This window comes from Myiozetetes cayanensis, unplaced genomic scaffold, assembly GCF_022539395.1.
Source record: "Myiozetetes cayanensis isolate MyiCay16 unplaced genomic scaffold, myiCay2020 scf1, whole genome shotgun sequence".
Classification (NCBI taxonomy): domain Eukaryota; kingdom Metazoa; phylum Chordata; class Aves; order Passeriformes; family Tyrannidae; genus Myiozetetes; species Myiozetetes cayanensis.
This window is the reverse complement of record NW_026086604.1, coordinates 109026641-109044467: the sequence shown is the minus strand read 5'-3', so window position 1 is coordinate 109044467 and position 17827 is coordinate 109026641. Positions and strand designations below refer to the sequence as shown.

The 17827-nt window shown below is 36.4% G+C and overlaps 1 protein-coding gene across 1 annotated transcript in view; it reads left to right on the top strand.

Moving 5' to 3' along the window:
- ANO10 (anoctamin 10) overlaps positions 1 to 17827 on the top strand; it is a 121811-nt gene that overhangs the window by 62606 nt on the left and 41378 nt on the right. The window contains 1 exon segment of the mRNA XM_050325467.1: positions 16455 to 16571. Within this exon segment, the coding sequence (XP_050181424.1) occupies positions 16455 to 16571 (117 nt within the window).

Here is a 17827-nt window from a genome sequence, read left to right as displayed (position 1 = left end):
CACTGGAACAGGCTGCCCAGGGCAGTGGTTGAGTCACCATCCCTGGAAGTATTTAAAAGATGTGTAGAGGTGGCACTTGGGGACATGGTTTAGTGGTAGGGTTGGCAGTGCTGGATTAATGGTTGGACTCTTAGGTCTTTTCCAACCTAAATGATTCTATGATTGTGTCCTCAGCATTAGAGTAGCCTGCACATCTGGGCAATGACAAGGGAGACCAGCAAGCCAAGTGATCTTTATGTTTTGGGAAAGAAAATGGAATCAGTAATTTTACTGTATATGAAGAAGTAGTGCTTTATAATTTCATTCCAGAAGCTTAAAAAAAATGTATCCATTTTGATTTTCTTTTGGGGTGCATGTGTGAATGTTTGATATGCCCCAGACAATGAGTTAGTGAACATGCAGCTTTGTGGGATTTTTGTTTTTCAGCAAAAGTCAGAAATTAAGAAAAAGATTTATCTCTTGATAATCCAGTGTTTTGTTTGTTGGGTTTTTTTAAATCAGAATACAGTGATTTTAAAATAATCAAGACACATCAAAGCATATATGAGACATCTCCTAAAATATTATCCAGTATTGTAGTCTCAGCATTCTTTACCTATGCAAAAATAGTTCACAGAATTTTCTCTAATATTCTATGTTTCATGTACAGTTTAAAGATTTTTCTGAAGTCTTTCTTACTCCTATAAAATATTGAACTTATTACCATTAACACTATATGGAAGCATCAGAGAGATCAGTGTCGTAAAACCTGAGACCTCTGTCTGCACCCATTCATGTGAATAAACCTATGAAGCACACACTTAGCAACCTAAGCAAGATACCTATTTTAGTAGTTAGCTTCAGTGATCACAACAAACTAGAAACTGTACCTCATATTTCATATTGCATAAGCTACACTTACACTTTTTTTAATGTTTCAAAGTGACTTCTGCAGAAATATAGTATCATAAAAAGATTACTCAAGCACTGTTGAGCTTATTTCCCTCTGAGTTTGACTGATGAGGATTTTATATTTACTCCTAAATTTATACAAAGTGGAAAGTCTCCCCTAACCTATAACTATCCGAAAACTAATACCTGTCAGAAGCCAGTTGCCTAGACTACTGTCTGGGCAAGGGGAATGCCCATAGCCACCTGCAGAGAGTCATTCCTACCTTCATTTGGAATGGAACGACATCCCATCTGGGATGTGTAGCCTGCTAGCTTTGGCTACGCTTGATTTATTAGATAATTAAACTTAGATGAAAGAAAATCTCATACATGATTTTAATTTACTTTTGCTCAAATAAAAAGAAGTCTTGATCCAACTTTGCATGTCTGGTCTTTAATTTCAGGGTAATTATTATTAGTGCTTGTCTCTTTCAGTGACCCAAATACTCAGACAAACGGTAAATATTGTATAGTAAGACAGAACTTAAAAAATACAGGTGTCTGATTTCAAGCATCTGCATGTAGGTACAAAAGTAGCATTGACCTGATTTTCAGAACTAGAGCACTGCTGGTTGTACCAACAAAAATAGAGCATGCTGACACTTTCCCAGAAACTACTTTTCAGCATTTGATCTCCAAACTCATGCTCTGAGGTATGTGGTGATAGGGGATTGCGTTTTATTTTTTATTTCTGAGGCTATTGTCCTGACTTGATAATATTTGTTACTGTCTTATATGGAGGAAGACATGTTTGTTCCACTTTTAGTCTTGCTCTGCCTCTATGCTATGAGGCATACAGGGCTTTTTGTCTTGTGAACTTCAAATTTTGCAGGAAAAAGGAAAGATTGTTATTAGTGTTGAAGTTTTAAAAAGGAGCCATCAAGATGAGTTTGTGTTTTACCAGTCAGCACTGATCTTTCCTTTCTAATCATAAATCTCTGCCTTCATGCTTGTTTTGTCATTATCAAAACGGTGGTGTTTGGAGCAGGAGCTCTTGGTCTGAGTCATCACTGTTATGTGGAGTGTGTGGGACATGCAGGTATCCAGCTTGACTGATTTAAAATGGCCTTGCCCAGGACCAGAGTAGGAATTTTATGTCAGTCGTGCTGCCTTATGCTCCCACCCATCTTTATGCAGCACATGGCCCACCCCTGCACGCTGCGTGTGCTTAGTGAGAAGGCTGCTGCTTCCAGCTGGCTTCTCTCTGCACTGAGTGAAGGGTCTGCTGAGGGACTAGGAGCAGCAAAGGCCATTTGCACTGTTTAAGCTTAAGTAGAGTAAGTGAGCAAGGGAATGCAAATCTACTCCCTTCTGATCGAAAGCTGTCTTGATAATCACACAAGATAAAAACAAAGCTAGTATTCGTGAAGATGCTTTTAGTCTTTTTAAAAGCCTTGCTTTCACGATGGAGTGTTGCTCAGTTGTAAGCACTTTCAGATACAAAGGGGTTACTTTGCAGGTGAGTATCTAAAAGCAAAATTCATAAAGTAACTTTGTGTGAAGTAGAGATTTTATTTAGAAAATTATAACAGAAGTTCATACAGGTTATTGAAGAATAAATAGATTGTCCACTGGGAAGCATCTAAGTGCACATATGGAAGAAATATGATACACTACAGAGGTAATGGAGGTTTGTGCTGTCATCTCTGCTAGACCTATTATTGACTGAGGGTTACAGCATGTGTGTTTCAGATAGCAGACCTGCTTGGCATTTCTAACCTGTTTGTTGTGGAGCTATTGAATACAAGCCTTGCATCAAGGGAAAAGAAAGAACTTTAAAACAAGCCCAAAGCTTCGATTGGCATTGTGATTTTTAATCGTTCATATTCAGTTGGAAGGTTTTATTGGCAAAATTGGATTTTGCAACTCTTTATTGCCTTACAGAAAAAAAGCAGGTGATCCCTGAGCTTGATAACTGTGTACTCCCAGTGACACAGTCTAACCTGGCTTACTTTCAGAAAGTGTATATAAATGTTGTATACAAAAAAGTATGCATGAAATTTGAAGAAAATTAACGACTGTCTTTCCTTTATTGCTTCTCTGCATTTAAGAGAGACAGGTATGCTATCTGAAAAACAGATCTATGTGTAATGTTATAAACAGTATTATATATTCAGAAAATTGTATAGTTTTAAATGAACCTTTTTAAAAAAATGCCATTGCTGTGCCAATATCTAGAAAGAAGAGACACATAACACTTGAAAACAAAATGTGAACCATCACCCTAGGTCTCCTATTTATAGAAATTCCTTGTTGGTTGAATATAATCCTTGCAGTAATGCTAGATGCTAAACTTTACTGTATCCTGTTTAGAATGGAGTGGGATTACTGTGTTGGATGTAAATGATGGGTGATCTTCATCAGTCTTTTGGATTACACAGGGGCAGCATATTAATTGTGTGAATGGCTATATCCTTGCTGTTAATATCCGATATAGAGAATAGAGTTGAGGGCTCCAGAGGCATAGCACCTTAGGAGCCTGTGTCCATAGGAAAAGTCTTTATGGTGCATTTCTAAAAGCAATATGTTGAGAACTGCCAGTGTGAGTTACCGATTGATTGGAGAAGCCCAGTAATTCATCCTATTAAGCAAATATCCTGTTGCTGACAGTGCACAAAAGATTAGTTTTACTGTGCAACAGCAAGTTCCCTTGGAGATAACCAGTTTGACAACATCCTAAAAGTATAAAGGCGAGTTTAAATTAAAATAAAGGTCAGCCATATATATTTAAACTTTGAAAAAAATAATCAAAGCACAAAAATTGGAATAGGCCATATGAAGATAAGATTGTTGTCATGGTGGAGAATAAAAAGAAGGGAAAGAAAGGGAGATGTGAACTTTTAACCCAACCAAAATAAATTAAATCTGTGTCTCTCAAAAGCAAAGCATTGTCAGAAAGATTGCCCATACTAACAGCCAAGCATGTCCATAATGAGATCAAGGGCTCAGCCTCTGACAGAACAGGGTAACGAAACACCTCTCTGATCAATGCAACTGTATCTTGTTTGGTTTTTTTTTTTAAACTAACTTCTGTTGTATGTCCTGCGGTGTTATAGCAAAATTAACCTTTCCGCAATGGCATTCTTTCCTTTAGAAATCATGTTTTAGAATTCTAAAGCATGTTTTATATTCGCTTCAGGCAACCTAATTTGACAAGGAAACTCTCACCGTTTTTCTGATTTCAAAGTCTTAAGTGTTCATCTTGGAAGAATAATGATTCTGAGGAATGGCTTATATCTTCAGAAGAGTCCTGGATGTCAGTGATCCCCAAATGTTTTTGCTTTGAACCATATTAACTAATGCTTTTTGTCTGTGTGAGAGGAGTTAGGCAAAAATCAGTAAATGCAATGTGGAAGATGCGAAATTACTTTAAGAAATCCTTCCCCCCCACAAAACAATAATAGAAAACCTGAAATATCTAGAAACCTGAGCCAGCATAAAATACGGGGATACAGATGTGCCATGTGTTTAATGATGGAGTGTTTGAAACATAGTGACTGATTTTAAAAGATCAGGTTGGCAGTAAAAAGAAATAATCATTGCCTGCATGGTCACGTAAAACAAAACCAGAAGCAGTATACAGTATTTGGCACTTGTCTGTTTTACATTTGACAACTCTGCAGACTGTGAAAAGGACCCAGGTGCTTTTCAGATTTGAGGTAACAGGCTACTATGCTGGTTCCCATTGGAAGTGAGCAAGGTATATATCTGCTGACCAGTAAAGACATTGTTTGTCTCTTGAGAGAGCCTGGTATCTGGGATGCTAAAATGCATCTTAATGGAAATGGATTTTAAATTGCTATATACAGCAAAGTCATCTTATCTAACCCAGAACCATTCAGTATTATCCAAGAAAGGTACTTTTCACATATGAATCTGAACAGAGTTGACCAGTGCTGTCTCGTGAATCTGAAAAGCCCAAGGACTGAAGAAAGAAATCATCCATACCTGTGACTGGCCTGCTGCTAGTAATTACAAGGGGTAACATGGTACAAAAAATGACCATGTCTCTGCTTCAAAACTCGGTCTGAGAATGAGAGAAACCCATGAAGAGGCATTACCTCACTACAGGAATAACTTCTTGTAGTGGTGATTTGGCCTTCCTGTGAACAAGGATGATGGTGTTACAGAGGTATGTATCCTACAGACTTTGAGTCATGAACCAGTCCTTAGTCTACACAGATAGATTAACGAAAAGCAGATACTTATTTCCTGAATTTGGGGACAATTTGTATTTATTAATTTTCCTTATGACCAGACCAAAAAGTGATTCTCTTTCTTCTTTGAGAAAGTGCTGCAAATGAAAGTATTCCACAGCGGCTGCCTTTCCTTCTGCTTGTAAACAAAGCAAATTACTGCTCCTTTTTTGTGCTAAGGGTAAGGAGAGTTTTTCAGGACAAATGGGAGAAGTATACAGAGCAAGACAAAAGAATGTGAAGTTACAGGACTGAGCAAACCCGGTGCACAAGGGCAAGGCTGTTGCTGCAAACAGAGAGTGCCTTGGAATCCGCCGTGAGGCACCACCATTCAAGTCAGATTCACTGCTCCCAAACAGCAATGTGAGCCAGCTTACCATCTCCAAGACCTGCAGTCTCCAAAAGGGACAAGATGACTCCTGGGGTGCAGAGGCAGGCGATCACCTCTAAATATACGCAGTACTGATAAAATAATGCAATTTCCGCTTTCAAAAGATACATATTTATAAAAGTGAAATCATTGAAGATCACAGCATTTCAAATCTTTTATCCAAACAAACTCCCTCACTAGTCACATGAATCTGAACTACAAACAAAACAACAGCACTGTGAACAGGCAAAACATTGTGAACAGGCAAAACACTGTGAACAGGTAAAATTTTCAGGGTTCAAAATGTTACTCTTTGCTGCAATCCTGCCTTCTTCCCTTAGAAGCTCTTTAAGAACTGTTACTGAGAGGAGAAATCTCTAAAACCTCCTGGCCTAGATTTTTTTTTTTTAATATCCTCGACTCAATGTTGTTTGATAATCTAAAGACACATATCCTTATGTACAAAACAAGTCTTTCCCCATATTCTCAAAGAGGTTAAAAAAAATACAGTGGGAGTACTTGTCCTAGAATGCTTGAGAGATTTGGCAATACTTGGTGTTGTGTGGGGTTTTGTGACATAACAATTAAAGAATTATCTTCTAATATAGTAAACTGTTACGCAAAAAAAGGTTAAAGCCATGTCAGATAACAAACAAGCTCATAAATCAGTTTTGCTATTCACATTCTTTTCCTAACTTCTCATCTAGCATTGGGAGAAGAAATATCAGTATGTCTCAAACACAGGAAAAAAAAATTCTCAGTCAAAGAGTATTCAAAAGTAGGATCTTCCAGCATGACATGAAAGAATTATGAGAGTAAAATTGAGTGCATTTTCCTTTCAATCCAGAGGTTTTTTTTGAGATGTCACAGAATTTGTCAAGCCATAAGCATTGTATTTGTGCTGACAGAAGTCTAGTTTTGGAGAACAGTACAGCACTGACACAACTATGTCTATACCAATGTATAGGAATTACTCCTTTCTAGTCTTTATTTTGGGGTTCACTTTCTGACTCACATTCTCAGCTGATGAAATGACTTGATGGAAACACTGACTGCCACTGTGAAGATCATAGCTTGTTCTTCCTCTCTTCCACTCTGTTCCCTCCCACCACTCTTCTCAGGTCCACGCCTTTCAATGGGCTTTGCATTCCTTAAGAAAATAAGCAGTTCTGGAAGTGTTCCTTCGGCTGCTTTTATGTGAGTCCATAAAGTTGGAAGATGTGCTATTACTGCAAAACTCGACTACATGCATATGACTTACAAAGAGTTCTGCTTTAACTGCAGTGTTTTGTCTCAAAAGTGAATTTGGCTCACAGTTAAAGATTCTCTTTTTGTCAGCTTGAACAGACCAATTATGTTCCCAAAAAGCTGAAGGTCAGCAGCTAAGGCACAGCTCTGGGTTGTGGTCTGTTGCAGGGATCTGCCGTGGCCATAAAAGTTGATGTGAGAATTGCATGGCTCGCTTCCAGCAGCTTTGATGAAGAAATCTTTTTATAGCAAGGGCAGGTACTGGTGTTCCAAAACAGAGAAAATGGCACGTAATTTTATGAATACCTATTCAAAGAACAGACATATAAAGAGGGCTTGAGGAGGATGTACAGGTCTTTATTTTTTTAAAGAAACGGTTTTTATGAAAGCTTTTTAGGAGTTGGCAGCATATCCAAACACCTGCTGCAATGTTTAATTAAAATACTCCAGCTGAATAGAAAGCTTTTCTCCTGACCTTTATTGAAAAGAAAAGGATTATTTGACTTTGCATAGTTCTGATGAAGAAAACCCTGTAGTTTTTACAGGAAAAAATGCAGGTGATGAGTTTCCAGTATGAAGACTGTTAGTTTGATTGTTCCCTACACAATTGGTTTAGATGAGCTAGTTTTATTGGACCCATTTCAATTAATTTGTTTTGATTAAAGTTGCACATGAAGAGAGACAACAATTAATCTGCATCTTACGGTATGATATATTGCAATAACATTTGGTTTTCTCTGTTGAGTCATGGATGTGACATGTTGATCATTAAATAATGTTGCATGATTCACCTTTTGGTCCAGATTAAAAGTGTGCCATGTCCTATAGAATTTACTTACTACTAGCTTTCGCAGAATTAAACAAACTGCTTAAAATAGGATGAATACAATACAGTAGGAAGAAAGCTGTGTGTTACAATAAAATTTTGAATCATTCAATAAAGATGCATTTGCATCTTTAACAAATGTTTTAACATTTTAACACTATGTTTTGTTTAAAATATGTTCATTCAGTTACAGTTCTTTATTTATCTTGGAGTTGTGACGTGAAGACTTTTTCAGTAGGATGATTGTTCTTGTGAATCAGCTTCAAAAATATCGTAAGACTTGCATGTAAAGCCAGGGAGTTGCGAGAGAAATAAGCAAATAGCTGTCAATACAATGCAATGCATCTGCTTGGAAAACCTGTTACTCAAAGTTAAAAGCTAAAGTGTTTATCATGTTTGAAGAATAACTGACTGAGACTTTGCTCTTAAAAACTAAACCCCAGTTGCCATTTTTGTTCTTGTTGTCAAGGGGACAGACAAAAACATCGATTTCAATGTTTAAAATAGTTTAAATTCTAATGTAGATGCAACATCACATTTTTCTGGCATAAAGTGAAGAAAAATGTCAGACTGACAAGTCTAATTGTCTTTCAGTCTCCAGAACCAGCATAAAACTTTGGGAAAACCATCTGTAAGGCTCGTTGAAGTATAGTGGATTTGCTTTCACGTGTGTACATTTTAATATATTTGCTGATTCTGTCCAAAAATCAGTTGGGAGTTTTATACCTGTCCACTTTGGCTTGGACTAGGACAAATGAGGTTTGATTGAGGCAGGAGTAAAGAGTTCTTAAAATCTGTGATGCTTGCAGTAGGTGACAATTTCTGTTTATCGCTGAGCTAACTTACAGTAGTTTCAAACCCTTGACAGAAATAATGCTTCTTATCTCCTTACTAATCACAGGTTATCCAGTCAGATAGCCAAGAAGGAATTTCAGAGCCCTGACAAAGAGAATTCCTTACAATGCATAAGTACAATGACATGTGATGTCATTTACTTGTACTTTTTTTTCATAGAGAAAAATGTATGACTTAAATGTGAAAAGAAGTGTAAGTTTTGTAGATTAATAGAAAATGGCAATTTTTTTTTTCTCCCTCCATTGATGTGGAACGTTAGGGCATTTTGACAATAAACTATACCTGTCAGAACGGGAGCCAATATGTAATGTTAGCAATCAGCTAAGAGGCACTTCATATGGCTTGCTATTAATCATACTGTCAATTTTAATTCCATGGGCATCCTTCTTTCCACTCTTCACTTAGAATTTATTTCAGAGCATGATCAAAGCTCTGCTGTTCATTACATGCAGCATTAGGTAATTTGGCTTTTGGCAACTCTTACCCCAGTTCCTATTAAACGCTGGCCACAAATTGAGATAAGCATTGTGCCAAAACATTTCAGGATTATCAAATGGTAACATAGAGATGGGTGCATTATCATGCCGCTTTCAAGACTGTTGGGTTACTGCAAAATTAACCATTAGCAAATACTTACAAGGTCCAAGACAAATTTACACCTACGGTGGGTTTTTTCACGTCTTTTGAATTGACTACAGGATGAAACAATGTGAGAAAAATCATGTTGTTGTAACATTTCTGAAATGCTCATTTGTGTATACTGTAGTTTTAAAGAGACTTTTATACACACAGTTTTGCAAGTGTGCTGTGTCGTAAAATATTTTGGATCACAGAATATGCTGTGTTTATACAACAAGATTATTAGGGTAGCTGTTTTTTTTTCCCAAGCTGCGGGTAGAAGTCTGTGTACAAGACTCCTATCAGAAGATCTTTTATTTAGAATTTTTTCCTTTCAGCAGGTGTTTCTAGAACCTGCTGAATCATTAATTTGTAGTGATAGATACAAAAATGACAATTTGCCTGGAGAGGGGGGAAACACCCTCCCTTCTAGCTCTTGCCCCTGTTTTTTTCATGCTTCAGTCTTGAAGAACTAATCTGAAAGTTGGCTTAAAGTTCTAGTGTAAAAGATCTACAAAAAACCTTGAACAGATATGTCAGTGGTGAGAAGTAATGAACTAGTTGCTTTTTTTGCAGTGTCAAATAAGTTGGTGACAAAATTTTTACAGATTTTGTGCTGCCTCACATCTTAATTGTTATTGTTGGAGAAAATTACAGAGAACAGTTGGGCTTCTAAATCTTTCAAGAAGTCTAATAAAACCAGATAATGATTCAGTTCATTAGTGAACTGAATATGATGTGTAACAGCTACAGTTTAAACATTAGTAAAAATAAACTATAAAGAATTAGAAAGTTTGTTTTTTATAAATTATTGAATTACTAGAAAACATAATGTGCTATAAGACAGCAGAATAGTCACAACCATGTAATTGATCAGATTACTTAGGCTTTCAAGTTTATTAGTATGTCTTTTGGTAGAATATTTATTTATTAAATAGACTTCCCCTGATGACTTATATTTAAATTTTATCTGGTTTAAATACTTCCTACAACTGCCCAAGAGCAGGACTGAGTTTCAGAAATAAGGAATGGCTTGCTTTGCATGCTTTCCAACAGAGCCTTTTCTGAAAACAGAAGGAGAGTACAAAAATATGTAAGGTCAAGAGAGACCAGCTTCCTCACTGGGAGATGATGTTTGCAATATTTTATTTTTTGCTTTGCTGAACTCATTGCTTCTGCAGTTGCTTCCTGAAAACATGAACACAGAGTCTACTTCCTTAGAGATTATCTTTACTTTTTCTGAAAAAAAAAAAAAAAAGAAACCAACAACACCTTTCTTGTTGTCTTACACATGTTAGTCACTTGCTCAGGGGTACTGGTCTGGAAATGTCTTGTCTTTTCTATTTTGATAGTATATGAAGCAATTGCAGTATTTAGAATGAATTTACTTCTTCTGAAAGAAGCCATTTCAATAGTCTGGAGGCTGTTGACCAAGGAAAGAGACGTGTTTCAGTGTTCCTAGGGGCCAGAGCTGCTAAAATGAACCCTGATTCTCATGCTGTGTCTTAATACTTATGATTGAAATATACCTCAGAACTGCATAGTAAAGCCTGGTATCTTTTTCATCATAGATTTCTACTTGTTTTACATTGGTAATTGGTAATAAATTGGATTGGTAATAAAAATACCAGGATTTCTGCACTAACTAAAATAATTTTTGAAGTGTAAATGTGAGGAGACGCTATGCCTAGCCAGCATTCTTCCTTTCAAACACGTGAATTTAGTGCATGCCACATCCAAGCACCCTCAGGGGAAAAAAAAAAGGCATTGTGATTCAGCAGTTGAATTTTAAGATCCAGATTCAGCAAATGACTTGGGCATTTTCAGTCTTAAATGTTTTTCTGAACATAAATATATTCATAGACTTAAAACTAAACATTGAGCAGGGCTAAGCTTCACAAATGTGCTTGTGTGATCAGTAGGAGATGGGTGATTTGCTCGCACTCCTCTCATGGTCTGTGAAATGTTCTGTCAGAAACGTAGTTGCCAGTTTTCCTTGGGCAGCCTTTGCAGGTCTCTGTGTGTGTGTGTTCATCATCCAAGAGCAGGAAATGGATGTTCTGCTACAGATAATAAATGGACCGGATAATGCTGTCTCTGCTTACGCTTTCTGACGCATTTTATAAAAAGCTTCTGTTCACTTGCATCTCTCTCAGCCACATTTTAATGGGACAGGCCTAACCCTGCTGGATGGGTTGTTGGGAGTTTTGAGGTTTTGCGTTTTTACATAAACGCCTTCCACCTTTTATGAAAGCTGAAGTTCTAGCAATAAAAAAAAATATATAAATATAGTCTATTTATAAATACATAAAAATAAGATTATTATGTTGGGAAGAGATATGTATCTGTGCTCAGAAGTAGCAATGGGAAGGTTGACAGAAGTCTCACTCTGATCTGAAGAACATGCTTTATGGTGCTCCTGTGAGAAAACTGCCCAAACTTGGTAAAGATACAAGTTTCTGAAACATCTTTGGTCTATGTGCTTTGTAGAGCCTTAAGGGAGCACATCAGCATGAACTTTTCACCTCTGCTTAGCATATTCCAGTTGAGTGCTGAGACAGATATCACTATGTTGGAGTGGCAAGAGATACTGGATCAGAGGCAGGAAGGCTGCACTTCGGTCCTAAGTGTTTCTCTGGAGTTTCAGCAGGAAGGAGAAGAAAACTTGTTCTGGCTGAAATGAGGGACAGATGGGTTATGCTGCTTTGGGAATAAATAAGGTAGGTGGAGCTTACAGATTGTGGCAGGCTTCAGGACTCTTAAGTGTGTGCTTGTATATGTCTGTGGGAAGAGAACACACAGTCTCAAGCTGAAAGGGAGAGGTGAAGAAGTCTTGAAAGAGGACCAACATTAAATAATTTTTTTATCATTCTCCTCCCTCCTGCAGGATATTGGACATGTCTGTGGATAAAATGAAATTTTGAAAGAAAAATTTCATAATAATATATGGAATATGTGATTCTAAAAGGAGCATTTATCAGAGTAGCAGAGAAAAGGCCCTTTTAAAGTCCCTCAGCTGTAATAATTCTGCTCCATTAGCAAGACTCTGTATTGAAACCAATTCAGTCTAAAAGAGGGAAGGAAAGTTTGGTTATGCTTTCTTCTTATGTATTGCAGAAATATTTGCTCATAGATTTATTGCTGTCTATTAAAGACAATTTAATTTAATTGAACTTCCTGAGCTTTATGAAAATTTTTCTTTACCTGTATTGCTCCCTTGACAGAATTATTTTTCACTCTCTTCTTGCCTTTTATTATTCTCTCGAAAAGATACAAGACCCTCAAAGCTAAAAACTGTTGCCACAAAAGGACAGAAGTTGGTTTGGGTCTTTTTTTTTTTTTTTTTTTAGTGTTTGATCTTAGCTTAGTGTAATGTCAGAATGCTGTGATCCAGAGTCCTAAGCAAAGAAGCTAATGATCTCCCTGCCTTCTGTCTGACAGCAACATGATCTTGCACTGATACTTTCCTTTGGCAAAGGCATTTTGCATATGCCAACAGAGAACAGAGGTTCCAAGTGATGTGCCACTCTCAGGTGTTGGCTTTTGTGTAGGGTTCTTCACCTGTGCAGAGTTAGTAACCAGTGACTACCTTGTGTCATAGTACGTGCTGGTTCTAGCCTGGCTTAGACCCAGATTTCTGGTTTTATTTGAGAGTTTCAATAAATATTAGATTCAAAAATAGCCTTTTGATGCAAAATTTTATTAAAGTCTATCCAAGCTGACACTTGACGTGCACTTTATCAGCAACACAGCTACTGCTTACATTCTTTTTTGTTCTTTTTTTTTCTTACTTTTTTTTTTTTTCTGCTTTGGTTGAGTAGATTTTGTCAGGAATTGCTGCAGTAAAACCACTATAGAAATCAAATTAGCTGTTCATAATTCCAGGAATTTAACCCTAATTTGCATTTTCTGTTTTAGAAGAGGCGCAGTTGGGGACCCACTGGTGCAAAACACAGCTGCTGCCTCCACTCTTGTCAGTGGCTTTGCAGAACAGAATAGTTCTTCTGGCTCTCTCAGCACCTGGCACAGGACCACAAAGAGTTCGATGGCACTGCATTTATCAGGAGGAAGAGATTCAGTGCTGTTTCTGTGCCCGCTTGGCAGATTGCAAAATAAGAGGGGACTTTGCTGTTGGCATTGGAGAGCTTACAGCTTGTGGGAATGTTACCCTGGGTTTTTCTCGCAGTGTAATAGTCCTCTTGTAATCATAAAGGGCATTTTCTTGGAAACAGCACTGCTTTTTAATGGTTGCAGTTAGAAATAATGGTTGGATTTATAACCTGGTTTAACACAACTCCTCCCCCCAAAGACAAAAAAAAACCCAAACCAAAAAAACCCAAAGAAACAACAACAAAATAAAAAAAACCAACCAAACAAAAAACATCAACAACAAAAAAAATCAACGACAAAAAAACCAAAACAAAACAAAAAAAAACAAAACACAAGTCAGCTCTGTGAAGAAATTTTAGTATTGAACAAATACATTCACACTAGTGTAGCAAATGTTGATAAACTTCAGTATTTTGGTTTTATAACATATTCATAGTAGTGTATGTGTAACAAAAGCAAATCTTGCTGTCTCCTGGTGATACATATTGTACATTTATTTTCTGAAAGCAGATGTCTTGCAGGAATTATACTAAAACAAGATTCAGATATCAGTATGGGATGTGAATGATGTAATGAACTCAACCACTCCTCTCTGCTTTTTCCTTCAATTTCTCTATTGCAGTCTAACTACTCACATTACCTTAGTGAAATTTCAAAATTTGAATTTCAAAATGCAATATAAACTGCTAGTAAAATAGATGCTTTTTTTTTTGTGGATCATATGGCCCACATTCATCATGTCTGCCAGTTACCTTGACAATTTTATTAATGCTCCTCCAAAATTGCAAATAGGAACGGCTGGAAATGTTATCCAAGGGAGGCTGTTGCTCTGATGTCTTTTTTTTTTTTTTTTTTTTTTACCATGGCTCACAGTGGATGCTTAGGAAAGAGAGTGACAGTGGGGCAAGCAGTAGTGGCTTTTCACATCTGTACTCCAGCTTTTGATCCCTCTTTGGCTTGAAGACTTAGACTTTCTGAGTCAGAGGTTCTACCTTCATGTTTAAGCCTGTATCCCTTTGTTTATTGGCTGAGTTCTGCTAGCAGGAAAAATGACTTCTGACAAGCAGCTGTTTAGTTGATACTGCAATAAAACTCTTCACACAGTGAAGTAATTAAAACACGTTGCCTTCTAAAGCTATTTTGAAAGATACAGTGTTTTCCAGGATTAACTGCAGTATTTTTGTTGGTTTTGGTTCTGGTTTCCTGAGATATCTCCTCTATTCCCTCGTCATCTGTATCAGAAAGGGGAAAAGTTTCCATACTTTCATTTACGTTTCCTTGAAATTTATTTATTTTCTTAAAAATTGTTTACATTTGGAGCTATTTTGAAGTCTCTGTGTAAAGTTACTAGTTTGGATTATGTTTTCAAAGCAACAGTGCTTCAATAACTACAGTTCCAACATTTGATTCTCACTCTTTAATATGGTAAAAAAAATACAATCTTTTTCTTTTGCTAAGCAATGTGAGATGAACCCCAGCCCAAAGGACTTTGGGCAGCTAGAAGTGCCATTGTGTGATGCTAGGTCTTTTTTAACTGTTCATTGTAACTTTTCAAATAAATATCCCTCTCCAAATCTCTCAATTTTTGCTAGTTTTGTCTCAAGTATAAGATTTTTAGCCTAATCCTGTTATTTAGTTTTGAGTTATTCCCAGTGTGACTTCTTTATTTTCACATTTCCATACCAAAATTTTATCTGTAGATTAGTTTTTGCCCTTCAACCTGTGATTATTTATGATTCTGTTCTGCATAGGAGTATTGTTTGGTTTGTTATTGTCTTTGGCATTTTACCTTTTTACATTTAAAAGGTTCCTCTGAAGCTGGCTCTGATACATGTTTTATTGCTGGGTATCTCTAGCACAAATGAACATTATCCTTGCACTGTTTGTTTCCTGGACCTACTGTGTTTCTGTAATACATTTTAAAAAATAATTGAGCATATGGCTCTTTGTTACTGTTCTCTTACTTGTTACCATTATCTGACTTCCTACTTTGACTCTTATTTATTGGACTTGGCTTGTTTAGCGTTTCACTACCACTGCTGTGAGGTCTGTAGTGTCTTTGTTAGCTTCTAGCTTATATAATTCAGAATCTCAGGGATTTTGAATCTGTTACATTGTTATTCAGGTGCCCAAGTCCATCAAGATCTTACAGTTCAGCAAAATGTGTTTCAGAAAGGAACACTGATCTGCTCCATTTTATAAAAAAAAAAAAATCTGGGGAATTTGCTAAGTAGCTTGGATATGCAATCTCAATTGTAAGCACCTCCATGAGTATCATCGTGTCAGTGGAACTTAAGCACGTGCTTGAAGTTAAGCACATATTTAAGTGTTACCTTATCTTGGTCAGGGTTTTCTCAGCTAGGACCAAGTTCCTGCTGTCAAAAATGCAGCCTGTGTTAGCTCAGCCCTTGATAGAAGAAGGTTAAATTATTATTTAGATTATAGTTGACATAAATGAAGAAACAAGACCACTGACTTGACAGTTTGGCACTTGTTTTTGGTAAGATAAAGGGAATAGTGCGTACTTAAGTGAAATTTAAAAACTGGTCAGTGACTATGTTCAAAAGAACTTCATGCCTGTTTTCTCTTAAGTAAGATTATAATCTTTTGCAATAAATTATGACTAATTTGGTTTCCTGTACTTGGAATGTTTCTCCATTTTCCGAAAGTTTCTGTTCACGAGTGTGCCACTTCTTTAAGGGTCATATTTTAATTTGTTTTGTTCTCTTCTGATGTTTTCTCAGAAGTGCTTTTACGTTTCAATAACTTCTCTTAGGCAGAAGTTGTTCATATTTTTACAATAGCTTGTTTCATTTGTATCATGAAATACATAATATTTGTGTGCATGCATGTATGCATATTGCTATAATTACATCCGACTATATGTAATTATATATGTGTATATATACATGCACATAAAAAATTCACTGTGAAACTGTATTTACTGGGTGCCATAATTCAATTTTGATGCACCAATAATATGTTTTAAAAGCTATTACTTTGCCTGGAATCACAAATACAAAATTGATTTAGAAATTTATAGTATATAGCAAAAATAGGATTATTATGAAAATAAGCCAAACTATGTTTATATTCAAACTGTGAATGACTGTAAATAGAAAAAAATACAGAGTAGCTGAGATCTAATGTGGTTATAATAAAGCTGTCTGTGTTGTACATGTCATGAGAAATCATTGTTTATACCTCTATTACTAAAACTTGGAATTAATATTATGCTGTTCTCTCCATGCTTCAAACTCTATAGAACAATGTTTTTCTTTTTGCCTTTTTTTTTCCCCAGCACTTGTTACTTGCGATAAAGTTTATCATGGCATTTGTAATTCCGGATAAACCAAGAGATATCCAGGTGAAACTCGCCAAATTGGAATTTGAATCTTTAGAGGCTCTCAAACAACAGGTAAGCGAACATTTCAGGTACTGCTTCGTTTTCTGTTAATCCATCATCACTTAAGAAGTGGAGCAGAGAGTTTTAACCTATTTAGCTGCCATTTCAACACACTAATGTGTGAAAGTCAACATCAGGAAAATAATCTTCCTTTTCAGACATCTTGAAATTCCTGGTATGGTTAGTAAAGTAGCAACTTGTAATGTCTGTTGTCCTTGTGTGTGCAAACATGTTTTGTTTATATTATCACTTTTGAAGGACATTGGGCTCTATGAAACCTCATTTCATCCCCTGGAGGTGTTTGTTATTGCAACACTAGGATTTCTTTCATTGCTGAAATACCACCACAAGTAAACAGTTAACTTGGTTCAAATATTAATCAGAAATTGTAAACAGGCTGAACATGTTTGAAATAATTGTGTTGTGAATTAAGTATGGATGAGGGTATGGTAATGTTGTCTTATTTTACTGACCATACAATATTCTCATTTTATTGCATTGAAAAAGTATATTTTACAATATACTTAACAGGCATTCCAAAGCGATTTAGGAAAATAAGGAACTAGATTGTTTTACTGAGAATTTCTGTTTTAACAAATGATTCCATACTGAGAGTGGTGGAGATCACAAGAGATGAAGAATTGAATGGCTTCAGTAGGATACAGAGCTTCTACAGAGCTGGTTTTGCAATGGCAGCATTCTCAAGGAGTTTCTGACTGTACCATGCTAGATAGAATTTCTAAGCTATCTTACATATCGGAAAACAGAACCCTCCCCCAACACTGAGATGCAGAGACTGGTTTACCTATTTATTGTTATTTGAGATACTTTCACACTGCAGAGCATGGTTTTGCATTAACATATTCTTTGTGTGCTCCACATACACATGTGTAAACTCCTTTATACTGTTATTTCTGTAAAATGGAAGGTTACTTTTTAAAGCATCCACTGTAGCTGCATGTGACAAAATGATCTCTTGATTCTGGACAAACTGAGCCTGTAAACAATACACTGCCTTTTCTAGTTAAAATCCTACAGTTTTGTCTGATTCTAGAACATCTCTATTGAGGTCAGTGCTGTCTTTAATCAACCATAACAAACAAAACCCAAATTACAATTGAATCTAATGCCTGATAGTTGTGTTTTGCTTTTCTCTAGTATGTTGATGTGACGTTAACAAGAGTTGGTCGGGGTCTCATGTGGTTTTTAGATAATATTAAAAGGAACAGGACTACATTTCTATTTCAGTTGTTCTTTCTGTTTTCATT